At 52.3% G+C, this 19571-nt stretch overlaps 5 protein-coding genes across 5 annotated transcripts; 2 read left to right on the top strand and 3 right to left on the bottom strand.

The window, feature by feature from the left end:
• Window positions 1-484: 484 nt before the first annotated feature.
• Window positions 485-6946, top strand: POSPLADRAFT_1132564 (hypothetical protein; the record flags this gene model as incomplete). Its single annotated transcript, XM_024484230.1, has 14 exons — window positions 485-1547; window positions 1599-1974; window positions 2033-2053; window positions 2100-2483; window positions 3194-3230; window positions 3457-3612; window positions 3908-3989; window positions 4064-4236; window positions 4813-5316; window positions 5362-5778; window positions 5822-5825; window positions 5872-6247; window positions 6383-6734; window positions 6908-6946. 14 exons carry the CDS (start codon window positions 485-487, stop codon window positions 6944-6946), a joined length of 3984 nt encoding a protein of 1327 aa, XP_024342823.1.
• A 2280-nt stretch (window positions 6947-9226) lies between these two features.
• Window positions 9227-12778, bottom strand: POSPLADRAFT_1131267 (hypothetical protein; the record flags this gene model as incomplete). The annotated part of the gene is made up of 10 exons (XM_024484053.1): window positions 9227-9365; window positions 9487-9868; window positions 9923-11141; window positions 11192-11464; window positions 11627-11767; window positions 11901-11965; window positions 11995-12094; window positions 12394-12558; window positions 12612-12639; window positions 12693-12778. The coding sequence occupies 10 exons, from the start codon at window positions 12776-12778 to the stop codon at window positions 9227-9229; spliced, it is 2598 nt and encodes an 865-aa protein (XP_024342822.1).
• A 1603-nt stretch (window positions 12779-14381) lies between these two features.
• Window positions 14382-14968, top strand: POSPLADRAFT_1052698 (hypothetical protein; the record flags this gene model as incomplete). Its single annotated transcript, XM_024480304.1, has 3 exons — window positions 14382-14546; window positions 14603-14782; window positions 14840-14968. 3 exons carry the CDS (start codon window positions 14382-14384, stop codon window positions 14966-14968), a joined length of 474 nt encoding a protein of 157 aa, XP_024342821.1.
• Window positions 14969-15921: 953 nt separating this feature from the next.
• On the bottom strand, window positions 15922-16535 carry POSPLADRAFT_1131240 (hypothetical protein; the record flags this gene model as incomplete). The annotated part of the gene is made up of 3 exons (XM_024484045.1): window positions 15922-16065; window positions 16122-16295; window positions 16353-16535. 3 exons carry the CDS (start codon window positions 16533-16535, stop codon window positions 15922-15924), a joined length of 501 nt encoding a protein of 166 aa, XP_024342820.1.
• A 1219-nt stretch (window positions 16536-17754) lies between these two features.
• Window positions 17755-19220, bottom strand: POSPLADRAFT_1072852 (hypothetical protein; the record flags this gene model as incomplete). The annotated part of the gene is made up of 3 exons (XM_024482554.1): window positions 19199-19220; window positions 18188-19146; window positions 17755-18136 (listed from the first exon to the last, which is right to left on the bottom strand). Coding segments are annotated over exons 2-3 (1338 nt in total), but the record flags the coding sequence as incomplete, so codon positions are not given.
• Window positions 19221-19571: the final 351 nt, after the last annotated feature.

The following is a 19571-nucleotide window of genomic DNA, read 5'->3' as shown; positions in this document are numbered from 1 at the left end:
TCACGAGTTGGCACGGCGTCTAGCCGTTTTTAATTTTTCCTTTTTCGCGGGCTCGAACCCGCGACCTCTGTACTACCTGCCTGATATGGACGCGTTGTTATCTACTGTACGATTAGATTAGATAGGACGGCAGTGCACGGCACAGCTCGGGCCCCGCTGACGCAGCCGCTCTGACTCACCGGCCCCCGGGGCCGCGTCGGCATGCTGCGCACAGACCAGCTGCGCACGGACCAACGCGCACAGCCTGCCCTAATCTCCCCATGTATATAAGCCGGCCTCTGCTGCCCTAGGGACCTCAGTTTCGACCTCTTGTCCCTAGGTCAGTAAGCCCTCCTTTGTATTCTTTCTTACTTTACTAACTAATACATTTTCTTGTCCCTAGCCTTAGGTTTGAGCCTCGCTCACCATCGCTTCGGTGAGAACCAGTCGGACGCCCCTTGCTTTTAGGTATTCCCCTGTCGCTTGACCTCAAGTCGCGACACCAATGGCACGAGAGTGCCTAGAAGAGTCCATGAGATTCAAGAATGTAGAGGAGGCGAGACGCATCAAGGTGGATGTTTCCGGTGGTGGGTTGCGACGCTGGGGTGGGCCAGTGAGCGTGTACATCGAGGGCGCGGATTGGAAAGATGGGCGCGGACCGATTCCACATCTGGCGACGTTCGCGTCGAGGTTCGCAGGGCGATGGTCCCGCGTCAAGGATCTGTGGATCTACAACGCGGTGTGGCGGGCGCGGGATCTCGATCTGGACGCCGTCGTGCGCGATCTGGCCGCCTTTGCGATCACCGAACTCCACCTCTACGACGTCATCCTCCCGTCGATCCTGACGTTTGGCCGCCTGCTCTGCGCTCTCCCGCGCCTCAAAAGGCTCATTCTCCATCATGTCCAATTCACCCAGCATCCCCTTAATGCAAGCGCTTTCTCTCGCTTCCATCTTCTGCCGCACATGCAGCTGGAAACACTCGACCTCGACCATGGGCGCGACGACTCAGAGCTGAGACCCTCCTTTGTTGAATTGGTCGAACTCATGGCTGCCGTCAGTAACAGGAGATGCCTAGCCCCTCCCGCCAATTTTGCGCAGGCGTCCCTATGGAGAGCCGTTCGAAGATTGATACTCGGCTATGTCACGTTTCCCTCGGTCACGACCTTTGTCCGCCTCCTGTGCGCCTTCCCTGCACTCGAAGACCTGCGATTACACAAACCATACGCGTTCGTGAAACACGGCTTTGATCTCAGAAGTGTTCCTGTGCACCCTGGATTACCATCACATCTAGCAGATGTCGAGCTGACATTCGACTTCCACTGTTACTCGGACTCTTGTTCTGTGATTGACCTTGTCGACCTTTTCATTGCCACCGGTCTCAGCGAAAACCTTCGACGCATTACTATCCATATGTCCTCGTCATCCCGGATAACAACAGTATGCGACGCAGCCCTTAATAGGCTCGTCAAGCATTCACAATCACTCCAGCATCTTTCATTCATGCCACCCCTATTGTTCAGTGTATCTCCGGAGGCCAATGAATGGGTGCATGTAGATCACAGTGCAGGTCCGTCTCCTAAAATGTTTCTTTTTTCACGTTTACAATCCATGTGTATAGCTCCATACTTCGATGTGTCTAGTGATACGTGCCTTGAACGCCTTGATCTCACAGTCGACGTCGATCACGAGGATATATCACATCTGTGTGCTCGTGTGATCGAGATCCTGTCGCAGGTCACATCCGCGCATATAGCAAGAATTCAAATTTTTTTCAGGCCTCTTTATCACCCCGACGCAGAGCTCGACGTAGATCTGGGACAGCTGATGGATGGGCTCCCACAGCTTGATGCCGTCTTATCTAGGCCGATCTTCGATAGTCTCACCGACGTTATCATATTCATTGGAACGCTGGATAGATGCAATGCACGAGATGAAGATCTAGCACAGGACCTACGATTGTGTTTGCAAACGGTCAACGCACGCGGTATTCTAGGGTGTGTATCCGTCCATCTTGTACGCTCCGCTATTTGAAAAACAATTATTCATTTGCAGCTTTATGTTGAATAATGTCAAGTAAGCTGTGTGCTGAGTTCATCGCCTTTCCACCTTGCTGACACAGCTTATCCAGGAGTGGACTGCACCAGGACATGGAGACGGGTGAATGGAGATCTCATAAGATCGAGCGGGTTTCCGCACAGGATGCTGGGGTAACCAATGCAGGGGCTGGTGCCGACGACGACAGGCGTACCAAAAACGCTACCACCATTACAATCCCGCATGACGACTCAGACGTGGTGTCTGGAACATTGCAGCCCTTCTGGGTGCCATCAGCCGTATATGCCGATGCTCAGACACCTTCCTTGTTGAATTATACGGATGCACAAGTACCCGCTGAATTGGCGTGCGACGATGACCTTGTACTGCAAAATGCAACGGCCGGTTTGGGAGCGTCCGTGCACAAATTTGCTCCGGACGATCATGGTACGTGTGCAAGTGAGTGCATGTTGGCGAGGGAGCACTGACGCTGGTCTACATACATCAAGGTATGGGTGACAAGTTGTCTGGGGAGCCAGGGACGCTCATATCAAAACGAATCACACCGAGCGTGTTGACTGAAGCACATCTTGCTTGACACCCGCCAAGCCAGAGCCGTTGCGCGCATAGCTCATCCCGGAGCTGGTAGGCTTACCGACATCTGGCTAGAAGTCACTGTCTCGTTGTATTCATGTCCACTCCCAGGTTCCATCTTCTCTTCTTGCTGAATCCGTCTCGAATCATCACAAATCACGTATCCTCTGCTGCACTCCCCGCTGCTATAGCCTCGTCTCTACCTTCCTCGACCTCCTTCGTATACGATAGGTTGACTTCTCTACGACGCGCTGCTCACGACTTCTCACCATATACGGAGCGCGAGCGCGACGACTCACCACGTCGGAGCCGTTACGCGCGTCGCTCACACTGGGCTCATCGAGCTCAGCGATGTCCCCGCCTATAGCAAAATCAGATTATTGGATCCTTTTACATTCATGTTCGCTGTTCCCACAAGCCCCCATACTATATATTCGCCGAATCCGTCTCAGATCTGCACATCTCGCTTTTCCTACCACACCTGCAGCCACTTTAGCCTTGTCTCTACTTCTCTCTGCCAACGCAGTGTTGTCCATGCAGCGATTGTACTCCGGATACGATCATCGCACAGACGTTGGTGCACAGCCTCGCTCCGGCGATTAACGAGGCCCTAGTATGGGAGGTATGGGCGCGACGCCAGCCTCCAAGGATCACAGCCCTGTGAATGGTGAGGTTGTTCGTAGCTCGTGATTCCTTCAGAAAGACGTTGTAGGACGTGCAGCAAACCTACAAATGGAGATAGAGGTTAAGTCCCTTGCGTGGGTGTCCCACGTGGCCGAGTGTGAGACTGTCCCTCGGGACCCGGGCTGAATAGCGGTGCTGCATCTCACACGTCAGCACGTCAAAAGCTGTCTCTGCTGATATCGATCAGGCCTTCTGATAAAGCGGAAGCAGTATCTCAACTGAGACGGTGCATGTCTTGCGCGAATCACTGCTGCTTTGCCGAGAGCATTGTTGTAAGACCAGTAGGGGCGTTGACGGTGGCATTGGGGGATGTTGACAAAGTGAGGAAAGCTTAGATTGGCCAGCGTCGGCGAACAACAGAAGAAACTTGAAGAGGGTCTGGACGATTGAACCTGCGTGAGTCGCACAGGTCGAATTGGAAGGTGATGCATGGAAGCTATGTCATACTAAGGATTGTCAAAAATAGCGAATGTATCAACCTGTACCTAGCAAAGTGATGTATCAGTAGCTTGAATGAATCATCCTAACAACGGACAATGATGTGTAGATCATCATCTATAGTTAGAGATGATTGATAGATGAGTATGATGCAAAGGCCTGCATGTATATAAGTAGTTTCAAGAGATGAATGCATACCTTGTCTCGACTGTGGCTCGCCAAACCACGGCAGACATCCCATTGATACTGCGATATTCAGGTGAGCTCTTTCAAACAGCGCAATCATGACGCATACAGACATCTAATGAACAAGATCACTGACACATTGTGAAGCTCTGCATACCATGGTGCGGCCGTTCCCGACTGAGATATGGTTAGACATCTTCGAAGGCCTGGCCGAGGAAGGTGAGTACGACACGTTGGAACGATGCAGGGTGGTGTGCAGGGAGTTCTTTCCGATGGCGAGGGAGTGCCTAAGAGAGTCCATGAGATTCAAGAATGTAGAGGTGTCACAGTTTCCCTAATTTTACCTAATTTTTCCGCTATTTCTGCGGACATATCAAAGGGTATAGGGACTTATCCATACTTATCCGTCCGCATATGGGTACATCTACATATCTAAGGGGTTATCCGCTTAAATAAGCGACACATGATCTTGTTCTGGACACATCAGGCTGGACTCTGATGCCAGACCTTTTCTAGATAGAAACCAGACTCCTTCTGGACCATGACATCATTCTGACATCATAGGTAGGAGCTAGGCTCAGGCACTAGGCCATAGGCCGGTCAATTCTGGACCCTAGGCCCAGGGCAGGGCTGGGCCAGACTATGACATCATATATGACATCATCGAGCACATGATACTTAGTAATCCTTACCCAGCTAGGTACCAGGGGTCCATTACCGGTCCCTGGGGGGTTTTCCCTCATGTATATAAGGCAGCATCCTGGGGCACCCTGTCCCCCAGTTCTATTCACTTCGTTGTTGCGCTTAACAGCATTACCTCCCCATACTTAAGTGCTATTATCTCCCCCCCTCCAATATCAAGCTATAAGGTGGGTTTGTAGGTTTTGTGATAAGAGGAGGTGGAGCGCATCAAGGTGGATGTTTCCGATGGTAGGTCACTGCGACGCTGGGGTGGGCCACAGAGGGTGTGCATTTTGGGTGGAAACCAGGAAGATGGGCGCCGGCCGATTCCGCATCTGGCGACGTTCGCATCGAGGCTCGCAGGGAGATGGCCCCGCGTCAAGGAGCTGTCGATCACCGATGCGGTGTGGCGGGCGCGGGATCTTGATCTGGATGCCGTCGTGCGCGATCTGGCCGCATCTACGATCACCAAGCTCCGCATCATCAACATCATCTTGCCATCGATCTTGACGTTTGGCCGCCTGCTCTGCGCTCTCCCACACCTCAAAAAGCTTACGCTCTGCGATGTGCAATTCAGTCAGCATCCCCTTGTCGCAGGCTCTATCTCTCGACTTCATCTTTTGCCGCGCACGCAGCTGAAGACACTCTACCTCACCGATGGGCGCGACGACTCAGAGCTGAGACCCTGCCTTGTCGAGTTGGTCGACCTCATGGCTGCTGTCAGTAATAGGAGATGTCTAGTCCCTTCCCCTAATCTTGCGCAGGTGTCTCCTTGGAATGCTGTTCGAAGTTTGACACTCGACCACGTCACGTTTCCCTCGGTCATTACCTTTGCTCACCTCCTGTGCGCTCTCCCTGCACTCAAAAGCCTCAAACTAGAAGATCTATACGCATTCGTGAAACACGGCTTCGACCTCACAAATGTTCCTGTACTCCCTGGATTACCATCACATCTAGCAGATGTCCACCTGGGGAACAACTTACGTTCGGACACTTGTTCTGTGGCTGACCTTGTTGACTTCTTCATTGCGACTGGTCTCAGCGAAAACCTTCGGCGCATTACTGCCTGTCTGTCCTCGTCACCCCGGGTCACAACAGTGTGCGACGCAGCCCTTAACAGGCTCGTCAAACATTCACAATCACTCCGCCATCTTTCATTGCACCAATCCTCATTCGGGCATGTACCTTCAGACACCGATGAATGGCGCGTAGATCACAGTGCAGGTTCGTCTCCTAATATGTTTTTTTTCCACGTTACCAATACATATGTATAGCCCCATACTTCGATGTGTCTAGTAACACGTACCTCGAACGTCTTGATCTCACGGTCGACGTCGATCACGAACATATACCACATTTGTGCGCTCCTGTGATCGAGATCCTGTCACAGGTCACATCCGCACATATATCAAGGATTCAAGTCAATTTCTGGCCCTGTTATCTCCTTGGTGTAAAGTTCGACGTAGATCTGGGAGAGCTGATGGACGGCCTCCCACAGCTTGATGTCATGTTCTCTCGGCCGATCTTCAATAATCTCACCGACGTTATCATACACATTAGAACACTGGACGGACGGAATGTACGAGATAAAGAATCAGCGCATGGCCTACAATTGTGTTTGCCAACGCTCAATGCACGCGGTATTCTAAGGTGCGAATCCTTTCATCAAGTACGCTCCGCTATTCGAATAACAATGTGTTCATTCACAGAATTGCGTTGAATCGTATCCAGTAAGCCGTGTGCTGAGTACATCACCTTTCCATCTCGCTGACTCAGCTTATCCAGTATGGGACTGGACTGGGACGAAGAGATGGGTGAATGGAGATCTCATAGGATCGAGAGGGTCTCTGCACAGGATGCTGTAGTAACCGATGCAGGGGCTGGTGCCAACAACGACAGACGTACCAAAAACGCTACCACCGTTACAATCCCGCATGACGACTCAGACGTGGTGTCTGGAACGTCGCAGCCCGTCTGGGTTCCGCCAGTCGTGTATGCCGATGCTCAGACACCTTCCTCGTCGAATTCAACGGATGCACAAGTACCTGCTGATTCGGCGTGCGACGATGGACTTATACTGCAAAATGCAGCGGCCGGTTCGGTATACCCGTGGATAAATTTGCGCCAGACAATCACGGTACGTCTGCCAGTGGGTCCATGTCGGCGAAGGAGTAGTGACGCTGATCTGCGTACATCAAGGTATGGGTGACAAGTTTTCTGCGGAGTCAGCGACGCTCGAATCACACTGAGTGTGCTGGCTGAAGTACATCCTGCTTAACGCTCGGCAAGCCACAGTCGTTGCGTGCATAGCTCATCCCGGAGCTGCTAGATTTAACGACGTCCGGCTAGAACTCCCGGTCGACTTGTAATCATGTGCCCCCGGACTCTCCTCCCTTCTCGTCTCGTCGTTTTGTCCTCGCACCTCATTATCCGGGTCAGCAGCAAGCCAGTCATATAATGACGTCGTGAGACCCGCGACGGCGGTCTGCACAGCTGTGGGCCCCAAGTCGCCGCTGATCTGTGTCGGCCTCCCAATCGAGGACCATCCTATCTTCATGGTCAGGCGAATAGTGGGCCATGTCAATGGATGCAGCTTCTGTGACGTCGTGGAGCAACTGGTATAGGGGGCCGATGACATGGGGAAGGTTGCTGGCCGACGGCGCGGGCGGAAGGTCAGGATCAGGGGTCTGTAGGCGAAAGAGTACGGTCTGTCGATGCGTGGTGGAAGCTTGATGACGCCTGGCATAGTGCAGGCGTAACCAGCAGCCATCACGGCAGGTGCTACAGGTCCACAGTCCAGCATTGTTGCCCGTGCCGGGAGTCCACCCTGGCAAATGGTACTATTAGTACTGATAAAGTAGTGGAAATGAAGTATGGTACATCTTGAATCTAGCTGACTCGGCTCAGATTGAGGAGCGACTGTAGATTGTGCTGGGGCCATGCTGATGACGACTGGAGCCTTCTTGACGAGAGAGGGGGACAGCGAGAGGGAGGATGGAGGAGGCAGGGAGAGGTGAGCGTGTCCCTGTCTATGGGCGGAGTAAGACTCAGTGTCGACCCCATCCTGGCTGGCATTGGGTTCAACCCGACTCCTGTCTCAGGGCGGCGCTGGGTGATGGGCGGATGGGAGGGGAGCCAAGGTCGACTTCGGTTAAACTCGATCCGCGGGTTGCAGTTCTTCCCGGTGCATGTGAACTCAGGGTTATCTCAATATAATCTCTGGTCGTGTGGACAATGCACTGACTGGCTCATTCGACACATGCACATCCGCTCTGCACGGTTCCATGCCTCCTGCAGTCTCAGGCTACTGCCTCCACCTTCATCGATATTCAAAACTGACGTCTTTTGACGCTCTTGCGTGTCGGATGTACCATCAGAACTCGATCGAGAACCCAAATGTGCGGTCCAGCTACTTGGTTGAACAGTGTCGTCCTATAACGCGCCAGTCTCGGTGATGCCTCAATGTTTCGAACGAGACTGAGCAACTAGGTACATACAATCTTTGTATGTGGAATACACACATTACAGACCAGGACATAGAAGTCCTCGTTGTATATCAGTGTCACTTCGCAGCAAGGCGTATCGTGCGATGCTCTCGCGATCATCTTAGGTACGCGCTTTTGTTCGCTGCGCACACGCCCGGTTTCATGACCATCGCGCCAACGCCCGTCATCACTGCCGATGACGTTCCCGCCATAGGATATACCCTTCGAGTAGCATTTGTACCTTTCACATTGTCATTTGCGCCTCAAAGTGCCGGCCAAGCTATTGCCCATGTCCGATATGACTCTCTTATCCGACGCGTGCTTAATTCAATGGTGCATGTCTCAAATACATGCATTAACTTGTTGCTCCTGCACAACGAGACGGCACGACGACACCCTCGAGATCGCTGGGCGCTGTATAAATAAGGACTGAACGAAGCAAGTCGTGAATGAAGCGATCTCGAAATGGTGCCAGTATGAGCACGTACAAAGAATAGAGCAAGGAGCCATAGGGTACAGAGAGCAAATGAGGTGAAGGCATTTATAGCATATTCCCGGTGATAGCCTGTGCCCGTAGACACTACCATACCGCTAATGAGGTTTTGACGACTCGTGCTACGGGAAACGTGTGACAGCCGAAGCCACCATGGATAAATTGATGATACATCTCTGAGATAGCGCTAGTTGTGGGCGCGACACACGTTGGAGTAAATGTGCATTGTGCTGGTTCAAGGTTGATTCGGGAAGAGTGAGAAAGGCGGCCAAAGACTGGAACAGCCAGAGAGCTCGAAGGATATGCGAGTCGAGAGAGATATTGTTGGCCAAGCCCTCTCTCAATTTGGGCCGCCCCTAGGCGTACGATCCTGAGCCCATAGGTGACTCGACATCTGTACCTTGATGAGTATATGTCAATTGCATTCCTCCCTCATCGGCTAGCACGTACTGGCAGACGTACCATCCTCTAGCGCGGAAGTTCCCAAATGTCTCCGAGCCAGCAATTCGATCATCGCGTACCAGCTCGACAGCTACTTGCGAGTCTGTTCAAAGCAACGAGTAAGGTGTCTGTGCATCAGCCGATAACGCCGAGATGACCAGCAATGCCGCAGGAACGGAGTCGTCGTAAGGGGTCGCACGATTGTCTGCGTCATTTGTGCGGCTCTCGTTCGTCCTCAACCCCGACCACTTCGTCAGTTATCACGACGTCCTGTATGGCACCTCTCTCAACTCCATAACGTTTCCAAGCACTGGCCTTAGAATCCCAATGCACTCCGATCCTGGACAAGCTAGTGTTAGCGAGCCAGAAAGATAATGAAGTCAGCGCACGGCATACCTGGTGTCGTTTAACAGTATGCTGTGAATAAACACATAACAAGATGAATGGAAGGTTGCCCCAATGCATGGAACACGCACCCCAGAACCCCGCGTTCATCAAGCGTCGGTAAGCGCAATATAAGGCCCTTCGCCCATTCCTCATCTCGGACATTTGGCCTGTCAAGTGTCCTGACGTCTATAGCAACGTGGATGAGGTTGCCGAAGACCGGCAGAGAGAGGACAGCATCGAGTTGCGGGAGCTCCTCGATCAGTGTTCCCAAGTCTACGTCAATTGAGGCGTGGGGAAAGTCATAAGGGTGCAACTGCACTGTAATCCTGGATATGTGCGTGGACGTCACTTGTGATAGGACCTCAATCACAGGAGTACACAAGCATGAATCGTTTGCATCAGTGACTTTGACTGTGAGGTCCAATTGTTCGAGGCACCCGTTATCCGAAAGATTGAGATATGGGGCTTTATACATAGATTGTAAACACTTTGGCGGGATCATTGTACTATGAGACGCACCTGCACTCTGGTCTGTACGGAGCAACGCATCGCTTTCTTCCAGAGGAGGCCAGGATATGTATGGGTCGAGGCTAAGGCGACGTAATGATTGTCCAGAATATTTGACGAGCCTGTTGAGGCAGACATCCGACTGTGTCATCATCTGGAAAGACGGAGTCGAGGAAATTGTAATGTCTCGGAGTTGGGTACTAGTCCCAGTAGCAATGAAGAAGTCGACAAGATCAGCCACGGAGCGAGGGTCAGAATGCAAACTGAAGCCGAGCATCAGCTCGACAACCACCAAGCCTGATGGTAGCACAGGCATGCTTCGGAGGCGGACGCCGTGTTTCGCAAACGTACATGGCCCCTGAAGGATGAGCGTTTCGAGAGCGGGGAGGGCGCACAGGAGGCGAGAAAAGGTCGCAACTGAGGGAAAGATGACACTCGAGAGATGCAGTGTTCGGACGGCGCTCCACAGACACGCCTGCGTAGGACGAGAATGAGGAATCAAGTGTTTTCGGCCACTGACGGCAGCAATGAATTCGGACAATTCCACGAAGGAGGGACTCAGTCTAGGAAACTTGGAGTCGAACGTCCTGCCCAAGAAGAGGATCTCCAGCTGTGCGTGCGGCAGAAGACGGAACTGGGAGATAGTAGAAGCATCGAAAAGCTGGTGAGTGAATTGCACATGCCAGAGAGCGAGACGCTTGAGGCGGGGGAGGGCGCACACCAGCCGGCCAAGCGTCAAAATCGTCGGGAAAACGACGTAATCGAGGCTGAGACGGGAAATGGAGAAGCGAAACAGATCGCGGAAGACGGCGTCGGCATCGAGATCCGCCGCCCGCCACAGCGCGTTGGAGATAGTCAGCGCATCAACAGAGGGCCATCTTCCTCCATGCCTCGACGCAAACGTCGCCAGATGCGGAATGGGTCCGCGGTCGTCTTCACTTGAGTCCTCGCCATGGATTGTCACTTGTCGTGGTCCTCTCCAGCGTCGCACCTCACTGGCATCGCCTGAAAAGTTCATCTTGATGCGCTCGACGTCTTTTGGACTTTTGAACGTCATGTTGTATGCTAGGCACTCATCCGCCATCAGTTGAAACCCTCTGCACACTACTCTGCATCCTTCCAGCGTGTCATACTCGCCTTCCTTGGCGAGGCCGTGGAAGATGCCCAACCATATCTCCGTCGGGAAGGGTAGCACCATCTTATGCGGGGCACTACAATGCGTCGGTCCTATCTGGTAAGATATCTGTGTGCATTTTGAGCGCGCCATCCGACGGAACTCACCGGAGGGTTGTTGTGCAGGTCTGCTGAGATCTTCCACACCGCGGTGGAGGTAGATGAAATGCACACTAGTTGATTGTACGCGTTTGCTTTGTGCAGTCGGTTAACATGCTTGCCTACGAGTAGCGCTGTGTCGCGGCATCCACCACTGGCGACTCCTGCCGCGAATTTCTGCTCCACCTTGCCCAAAGTATAATTTGCGAGCGGAGGTCTTATGTCTATCGCTGTTAGTTCTGCTATAGCCAGCGCAAGCTCCGGATCCGGGATATACATGAGCTAATGCATCATCCTGCCAGGCCGTACAGGGGCCATTATGCATAATGAAGGGTGTTCGAAAATACTGGAGTCAACATTCTGTATGACCAGGACCACAGGGATGACGATCGAAGGAGAAATGCACAATTAAGCTGACAACTCTGTGGATTCATGTCGGGCGACTGTAGCATATGGGGCTTTCCTCTCTTTCTCAACCTCAACCATGTCGCCTTCCAGACAATCCTGCCCTTCGGCCGCACGTTCGGACTCCTGCACCCGGCCCGGCTCGTCTTCGACGTTCGGGGCATAGCAGTGTGCCGCCTCCTACCAGCCTAAAATTACTGATCATAGGCGAGCACGAAGCTGCGACGTTTCTACCGAATGCAAGGCATAACGCCCTTCGCAATACTGCTCTATCTTAGTACCGCCATCGGCGTGCATCACCAATGCGACGCACCCAGTCATGGTTTCCGTGGAGCATAATGCAGGTGCCGCAGCTCCTTCCTTCTGTTTTCACGGTAGCTGCCTCCTTGAACATGAAGTTGGCTCACTTTCCCCGCGCTTCCCGCCTTCAATAACGTCAGCCGCATGGCGTTGTTTCCGAGTCGTGATCTTGACATCTTGCGATTTCATAAAAATTGCCCTTCCAAGCTACGAATCACGATCGTGTTTTGCGAAATCACTGTGTCCTACTGTACTCTCAGCGCATCGCTTGCGCTCATAGCCTCTCGGCATATTGTTTCATAAGACCAATGCCACACAGTATTGCGGCAAATTGTGCATTACGCTCTAATTCGGTATGTAATCTGACAATCGAGACACCGCAATCAAAGCACAAGCGACACTCGTGAGATGCGTCACATACATCAGTTGATACACGTAAAACTGCCGTGCAGCTCGTCGCAGTACTGCTCTCCCACGTCGCAGGACCTAAACTCCCTATGGCAGACCGCAACTCCGGCGCAGTCGTACAGCTGCTGTGTGCAGTAGGAGAAGTCGTTAGGTCTGTCGAGCGTCAAGTACGTCTCGTAGACGACATCCTCGCACGCGCCAAAGTTGTCCCCGGCAGAGTCGACAAACTGGAGGGCGATGTTGTTCCCGCAGTCGTCGTCAACCTGTGAGAGCGTATGCGATGAGCGAGCACGCGTAACCACAACACTATAAGTACCTGACGGGCTTTGACTTTGGCAACGCCGCTGGATGGCTACGTCAGCGAACGGTCGGCTGGTCGTGCACTGGCAACACTCACTCGACAACAGAGGGATGGCCCACAACGCTGGTGGCAGTCGCAAGCACTGCAGCAAGCGCGATATATGTGAACGGACAGAGTTGCATAACGGCTGTATCGAGGCTGATAGAGATCGACGTTTCTGAGCTGAAGTATGGCCAGATGGTGCTGTGCGGTATTTATACCGACGAGGGGGAGCGGATCATGTACAGTGTCGTGAAACGGGAGCAGTATTCCTGCAACCAGATCTGTGGTACGTGTCAACTTGCCGGATAATATGCGCCCGAGCAACGCAAGCAGCTCACGGGAAGCGAGACTGAGAGAATCATTGCGATAGCTAAGCTCGTGCCGACAGGCGACGCCGATTTTCGCTTGTTCTCGGAGCAATTAATTATTTTCTGCTAAGCACAGGAGCATGGGTTGCCAGAAGGAACGCGGGAACATTCTCAGAAGATAGCCTTCCGCGGATGAGAGCGCTGAACCGAAACGACGATGTCAGCGAATGCGAGAATTTCGGATCCCTAGCGGTCTTCAAACCGAAAAGGAGCCCGCCTCAATGGACCTTAACCTGTCCAGCAAAATTTCCCGAAGTATTTCCCTATTGAGGGAAATATATTGGCGTTCCTTGTGCACGCGCAAATTCTAGTACATAGCGGTGCACCTCGATCTCCAAATCGTATTCGGCTCCGTCAGGCTCCGTCATGGAAGCCTGTTGGCTTTCTTGTCATTATGTGGGTGAATCCGACATCGTGGTGTACACATCGTTTGATGACACCCGGGCGTGAGCTGGGCTGCTTTCCCCGGATTGCGGCGCTAGTACACGAGTGGATAGTCCACGCGGGCTTCCTTTGTCCAGACCACTCATGGACATACTCAAAAAGCTCGTGAAACTGGTTTCTGCCAGGCTTTGTGAGAGGGAGGGATGGCGCGCGAGGTTGGATACTCACCGACTAGTAGGCGCTGGCCACAGTTCGATACCACCCGTGGCTCCTGCATATCTCTTTGTGAGTTGAGCTCTCTCCTCATAGCAAGCTGACCATCCGCGGATCATGAAAGATGGAGGTCGCCAGAGTGGCTACCATCTTCGACCACAAACATGTGTCCGCGCGATCAGCGGAGTTCAATTATCACCGTCTTGCTCGTCCGCGCTCAACCTTTGAAGAGGCTTTTGGTCGATTATTGGTATAGGACCTAAGCAAACAACAACACATGAGGGCAGAGACCTAGAGGTTCAACGGCATTCCATAACTTATCATGTGCTCACGTTCTTGTCTGGACAATACGGGACCAGATGGCACGATCTTTGTGTGTGTACATATATTCTAACCCTAAATAAGCTATCCAGTATCAGTGTAACGGTAGGCGATGGGTCCACACTCGCGGCTGACGTCCGTGACAATAGACAACCTAGCCAAGTCAAGGTGATCGTGAACGGGGTTCAGACTTGCAAATCCACTGACACTGTCCACCATGATCTCAAAGTACAAGTATTAAAATGAGGATTAGCAAGTGGGAACGTGCGTGTCTCATGGACCAGCGATCACGATCACGAGCGCCACCTTGCGTAGGCGCCGGCCATTAGGTCCCTTTGTTCCTACACATTCGGTGAGTATCGCGCCTCTAGTCCTGCCTTGTACGCACACCTGCATTCAGGTAACGCTTGACCACATATACCTTGTACTCACTACTCTCCATATAGTGCAGCTCACAATGGCCCTTTTTGTTGGATCACTCAACTTCAGGCCCGCCACCAGAGTCAAAGCAGCCACTTGTTCCTACATCAGCCTTCCGGATGTAGACGATGTATTCGTGACTGAGGATGCGTGCTGTATGGACTGGAGAACAAAAAATGCTGTAGGAACAGACAGTCTTACTGTGAGTGGAGCTCGACCGTGACGCCACAATATTGTCGACACTTACCAAAAATCCAGTCTGCACCACACAGCGACGAAGAGCACATCCCCGACTTGTCTAGTCTGAACCTCGAAAGCCCGCGCGGAGGCCCGCATCTCACTCCGAAGTCGACATCGTTGGAGCTCAAGAGCGAGCTCACATTTGGCAATCGAGCATTGATTCAAGAATATTCTGGAGAGACGGGTACTCAACCTGTGGTGCGTTCTTGTATAGTTGATGCAGAGAGGGTCGCAGGAGTGTTCATGTGCGTGCAGGCCCAAGCCCAAAGTGTAGCCTCACGGAATGCTCGCCTTGGTGCTCTTCCGGACGAGGACGACCAAAAGTGGAGCGCGTTGCTCGAACCCATTGACATGTGGCTTGCGCCTCTCAAAATGTGGTTTTAGGGCGTTTATCAGAGACAAGACATGTAGGATATGGACGAGATGTCATGGATAGTAAAGCCTTGCTTCTGGATCAGACAAGCGAAGTACAATGCACTTTCAATTTTGTCACGAGTCATTGAAAAATAATGACCATGAGTCAGTAACGGGGGTGCGTAAGATTGCAGGCGAATCATAAGCGGCATGCAGACAAAGCATTAATGAAGCTAAGAAAAGTATTTTGTGACGAACAAGGTAACCAACATAATCTTTTCTGCGGAGGCGTGGACACCATAGGAGAGCACTGTGGTTTCGGGTGAGTCGTTGAGTGAATGCAAGCAAGGCAGCTCTGTCAGAGCACCGGGAGACGTTTGTGTAGACTTGCCAAAGATTGGAAGCGCAAGGGAGTAGAGCAATCTGAGGCCGCAAGTAACGTCGCGAGTGCATGACCATCAAGACCGTGGATGTCTTCATGACCGACAGTAGCTTGAGCGCCATACACGAGATTAGGTGAACGGAGAGGTTCCCCTCAGCCTGTCCGCCGCTACCTGTTGCTTCCATGAGCGCAGTGGAGAAAAGGGACAGCGCTTCGATCAACATGCACGACACCCACGGCACCTAACAGTCGCTCATCGAGTCATCCTTTGACGGTCGACCACCACCATCTCGCACAGCCCTAAGTACTTCTGCCTTGCCTCCACCTGAATCCTGGCTACTTCGATGGCTCTCTGACTTCCTGGAATTTGTGAAGATCGCTATACAGGATCCTCGTTCGTCTGCTCAAATCAGGACACCGTTCTCGACTGGCTCAGCTATCCGCCATCTTTTCTGTTCCTCACCAGCTACTATGTATCAGCCTTACGCACACTTTGTCGCCTCTGGCTCGCGGATGCCTGGCTAATATTTCTTTCTCGATGATAATGCGCAGAGCTAGATTTTGACAGACGGCTCTGAAGTACCTCCGTCGCCCGCCTCATTCACCAGCTCGGAACCGGGAGGTCAAGAGGTTCAAGCGACATGTTCGTTTCCCCATCAATCTCTAGACCGAGGAAGTTGGTGTGCTGGTCCTCCCACACGAGATGGAGAAGATAGTCGCTCGGGATGGTGACCTTGTCTCGTTCCTATATGTGACCATCAACTCCTTAAGACCATAGTTGCGAGGCGGATTTGGGCATACACTAGGCTGATTGGTCCCCGTGGCTTCTCTGACACTCCCTATAAGGCACAGGTCTCCCGGTATCTCATCCTCTTGCTCCAGCTTCTGCGGAATCAACCTCGGTTGTGGAGGAGTGACGATGATGATGGGGGAGGCATACGGAGTGCGATCGGGGTCATCGTTCTGGTGGACGGGCTGCAAAATAGGTGAGCGTCCAGGTTTTTACGGCGTCATGACTACGACGTGACTTACCACTTGGTCGTCGATTGCCGTATTGATTTGGTTGCTCCAGTTCATGTAATGCATGTTTTGGGATTCGACGGTGTCGACATCATCGAATTGCGACAGCTCAAGCTCAAGATAGACTAAGGCAGAAGTCTTTCTCCTGGGTGACGGTACAGGGAGGGCGATGTAATGCCATTCAAGGTGAGACATATTAGTGATTGGCGAGATATCTGCTGTGATCATAATAGATGCAGTTGAAGTTGTGGTCACAGCTCGCAAATGCGTGGTTGACTGACGCTGCAAGTTGTGACAGGGGCGACACGCAAGTTGAAGTTGCAGCAGCGCCTATGTGGGGTTGTGTGCGCGTCACTAATCCCCGAGACTCCGAAGGCGCGGAGACAGAATGATTATACTTCTGGTCTCCGCAAGCAGTCCAATCTGAGAACCATCCTCGGCGATCTTTCAGATGGCTGTAGACCAAACTATGCCATGTAAATCTGTTTGTCTTTTGAAACCTCTTGTACTCTGACAGTAGACGATAACATACAACTATTACATGTGTCCTGAACTTGCAATTTCTGTAGGCCCGTTGTGCCCTGCGGCGACGTGAACGCGTATATTTTCCACTGTCCATGTTATATGATGGTCGAGCCTGCGAGAGGAATCTTGTCTTCAGAGACGAGTCTGCTTCCATATACACGACCTTCTCAGGACTGTCGCGGAGAACATTGCCACGCCTGAAGCAATGTCTGCACTTCGTATAGTTAGGCATTTCATCCACTTTTACATCGATCGAGGTCGCATACAAGATGTCTATACTGCTCTGCATTTTCCATTATTCTTGTCTGCTCAATCAGACCTTATACAAGCGCGGGATCTCATCTCGCGAGGAAATCCGGTCGAAAGATCAAAGTTTCAGTTGTGTTTTTGCAGTATAGAGAGGCTGGTCTGAGCGTGCAGTCTTACAGATTCTCGGCGTCGTAATAACAGAGACACTCGTTGCAGTGTATGAATGCACGTCCATCTCGCAGTTGTGCATGGAATGAGCTTGGAGTGAGAAACGCATACAGGAGAGTGCTGGAAAGTGGGATGAACGTTAGCCGCTGAGCGCAAGTAGACGCTTTCCATTCAAGCGAAGATGGTACATGATCGTATACCATGTGTTCGTCGTATATCTCTCACTGAGGTACAGCGCACAGCATTCGTGTTCCCGCCGTGCGACATGCATGGAGACACCCAGCCTCAATCGCAGCAGCTGATTCCACGTCGCCTCAGGGCTCTCTAGATATGCAGTGACGTCATGATCATCATAGCGAGCCTCCCCGTATATAGTGTAGGCAGCATCGACATCAAGCCGGCGTAAACCACATTGCAGTTCTGGCAATGGCTATCAGCGACATAAGCCTCATTGAAAACTGAAAGCACCAACTTCAAGATGCCTTGAGCATACGACAATGGCATGTGGGCTTTCATCATCTCGTCCCACACGTGCGGATCCACGTAGTTCGCATACTGAGGGACGATTACGGCATAAAAGCATGCCTGCGCAAGATTGACAAAGGGCGGCAAGACGAAGAGCGCGTCTAGGGGCGCACAGCACTCCCGGACGAGCCTCTCCAAAACGGCATGCACCTGCTCGGCGTTGCTGGCTTGCTCGATGTCGAACTGCACGATGAAGCTGTACAACGCGTAGGACGCCATACGGGAGAAGAATTCTGGGCTGAGGCTGTAGCGGTCCTTCTGATTGCTGACGTTGAGGTGGACGTCGATGTGAGCAAGTCTGGTCAGTTTGGCGACGTTCGGGAGTGGATCTGCGGATAGTTGTTCCTTCTGCGTGTCGTGAGAACAAAAAGGCGACTCACCGCCTAAGTATGCATGCATGGCAAGCCCATAGAACGACGAGCCTGTGGTATCCACCAGAGCCTGTATGTCCATTATGTGAACGTGCTGATCGCGGAGAGCTCGATCCATTTGCAAGTTTAGCGTATGTAGGCCAGTGCTTAGGCCACTGGCTATGAGGAATGATGCGACGCCATCGAAGGAACACCCATCGATCCGCACAGTCTGCAGGGCGGGTCGGGGAATCTCCTGCGGGAAGGCACTAGGGTGCAGTTGACGCTGCACAAACGTAAGCGCGTCGCAAGTGAGAACTTTGAGGCCGGAGAGCGCGCAAACGAGACGTCCAAAGGTGAGAACGGACGGGAAAACGACATTGCTGAGATGGAGGTCTTGGATCGAGGTGAACGCCGATATATGAAGGAAAACGTCACCATGCACGTCGCCGGTGCGCCACTCTGCGTTCGAGATACCGAGCGAGTCCATGCGCGGCCACTTGCGTGCCAGCATCGCTGCGAAGGCGCCGACGTGAGGAATGGGTTTGCGGCCCGCCCCCCGGATGCCACCTCTCATCCAGACGCGCTCAGGCCCTTTCCAGTCGCGGGCCTTCAGTTTACTGAGGTATGCGATCTCTTCGCGATTATGGAGGTAAACGGCTTCTGGGAAGCAATCCTTGCACCTTCTTCGAAGCCGCTGGCAAACTGTGGAGCAGACTCGGATGGTATTGTAGTCCCAGTCGTCTTCGAGACGGTCGATAACCAAGTCCCAAACGTCGAATGGAAGAACCGGGGCTGTCGGGAGCGGGACCTCAGCAGCTGAGGCCGCTTGCCTAGTCTGCTCATCTTGGTGCTTGACTTGCAAAAACTGCGGCCAGCAACTAGACAGAGAGATGACACGCCTAAAGACAGACATGGTGCCTGCACCAAATAGTGACCGTATGCTTTGCAGCCAGGCAATGCATCTTCTGAGTAAAATAAGCGGCATGCTGTTGAGAAGTCAATGAGTACTGCCTTCTAACACATAGCATGGCTGCTTACCAGCATCAACGTTTGCGGTGCGACCATAGCCTATGTGGGTAGCATGCATATATGATGTTCAATAGCCGAAGGGCAGTGTTCATCAAACTTTGCTCAAGAATTCGTAATTCGGATATAGCGTGAGGCCGTTTTTGCAAAATAGTTGCGAGTGCCTTGAGACAGCCGGATAATAGACTCAGTACATAGGGGATCTCAGCAGGTATAGCAACCTGTTTGCATCCGTCATTCACGTAGATGAAGCATGAAATTCAACATAAGATATCATTGATCAGTTTTAGAAGACTCCATAGTTGATGGTTTGAGAAGAGAAGCGTACAAGTAGAATTTGCGCTCGAGCTCTAGACGATCACAAAGTAAATGGCAAGAGTCGTCT

The sequence above is a fragment of the Postia placenta genome (genome assembly GCF_002117355.1).
Source record: "Postia placenta MAD-698-R-SB12 unplaced genomic scaffold POSPLAscaffold_2, whole genome shotgun sequence".
In the NCBI taxonomy this organism is placed as follows: Eukaryota; Fungi; Basidiomycota; class Agaricomycetes; order Polyporales; family Adustoporiaceae; genus Rhodonia; species Rhodonia placenta.
This window is presented reverse-complemented; position numbering and strand designations above follow the sequence as displayed.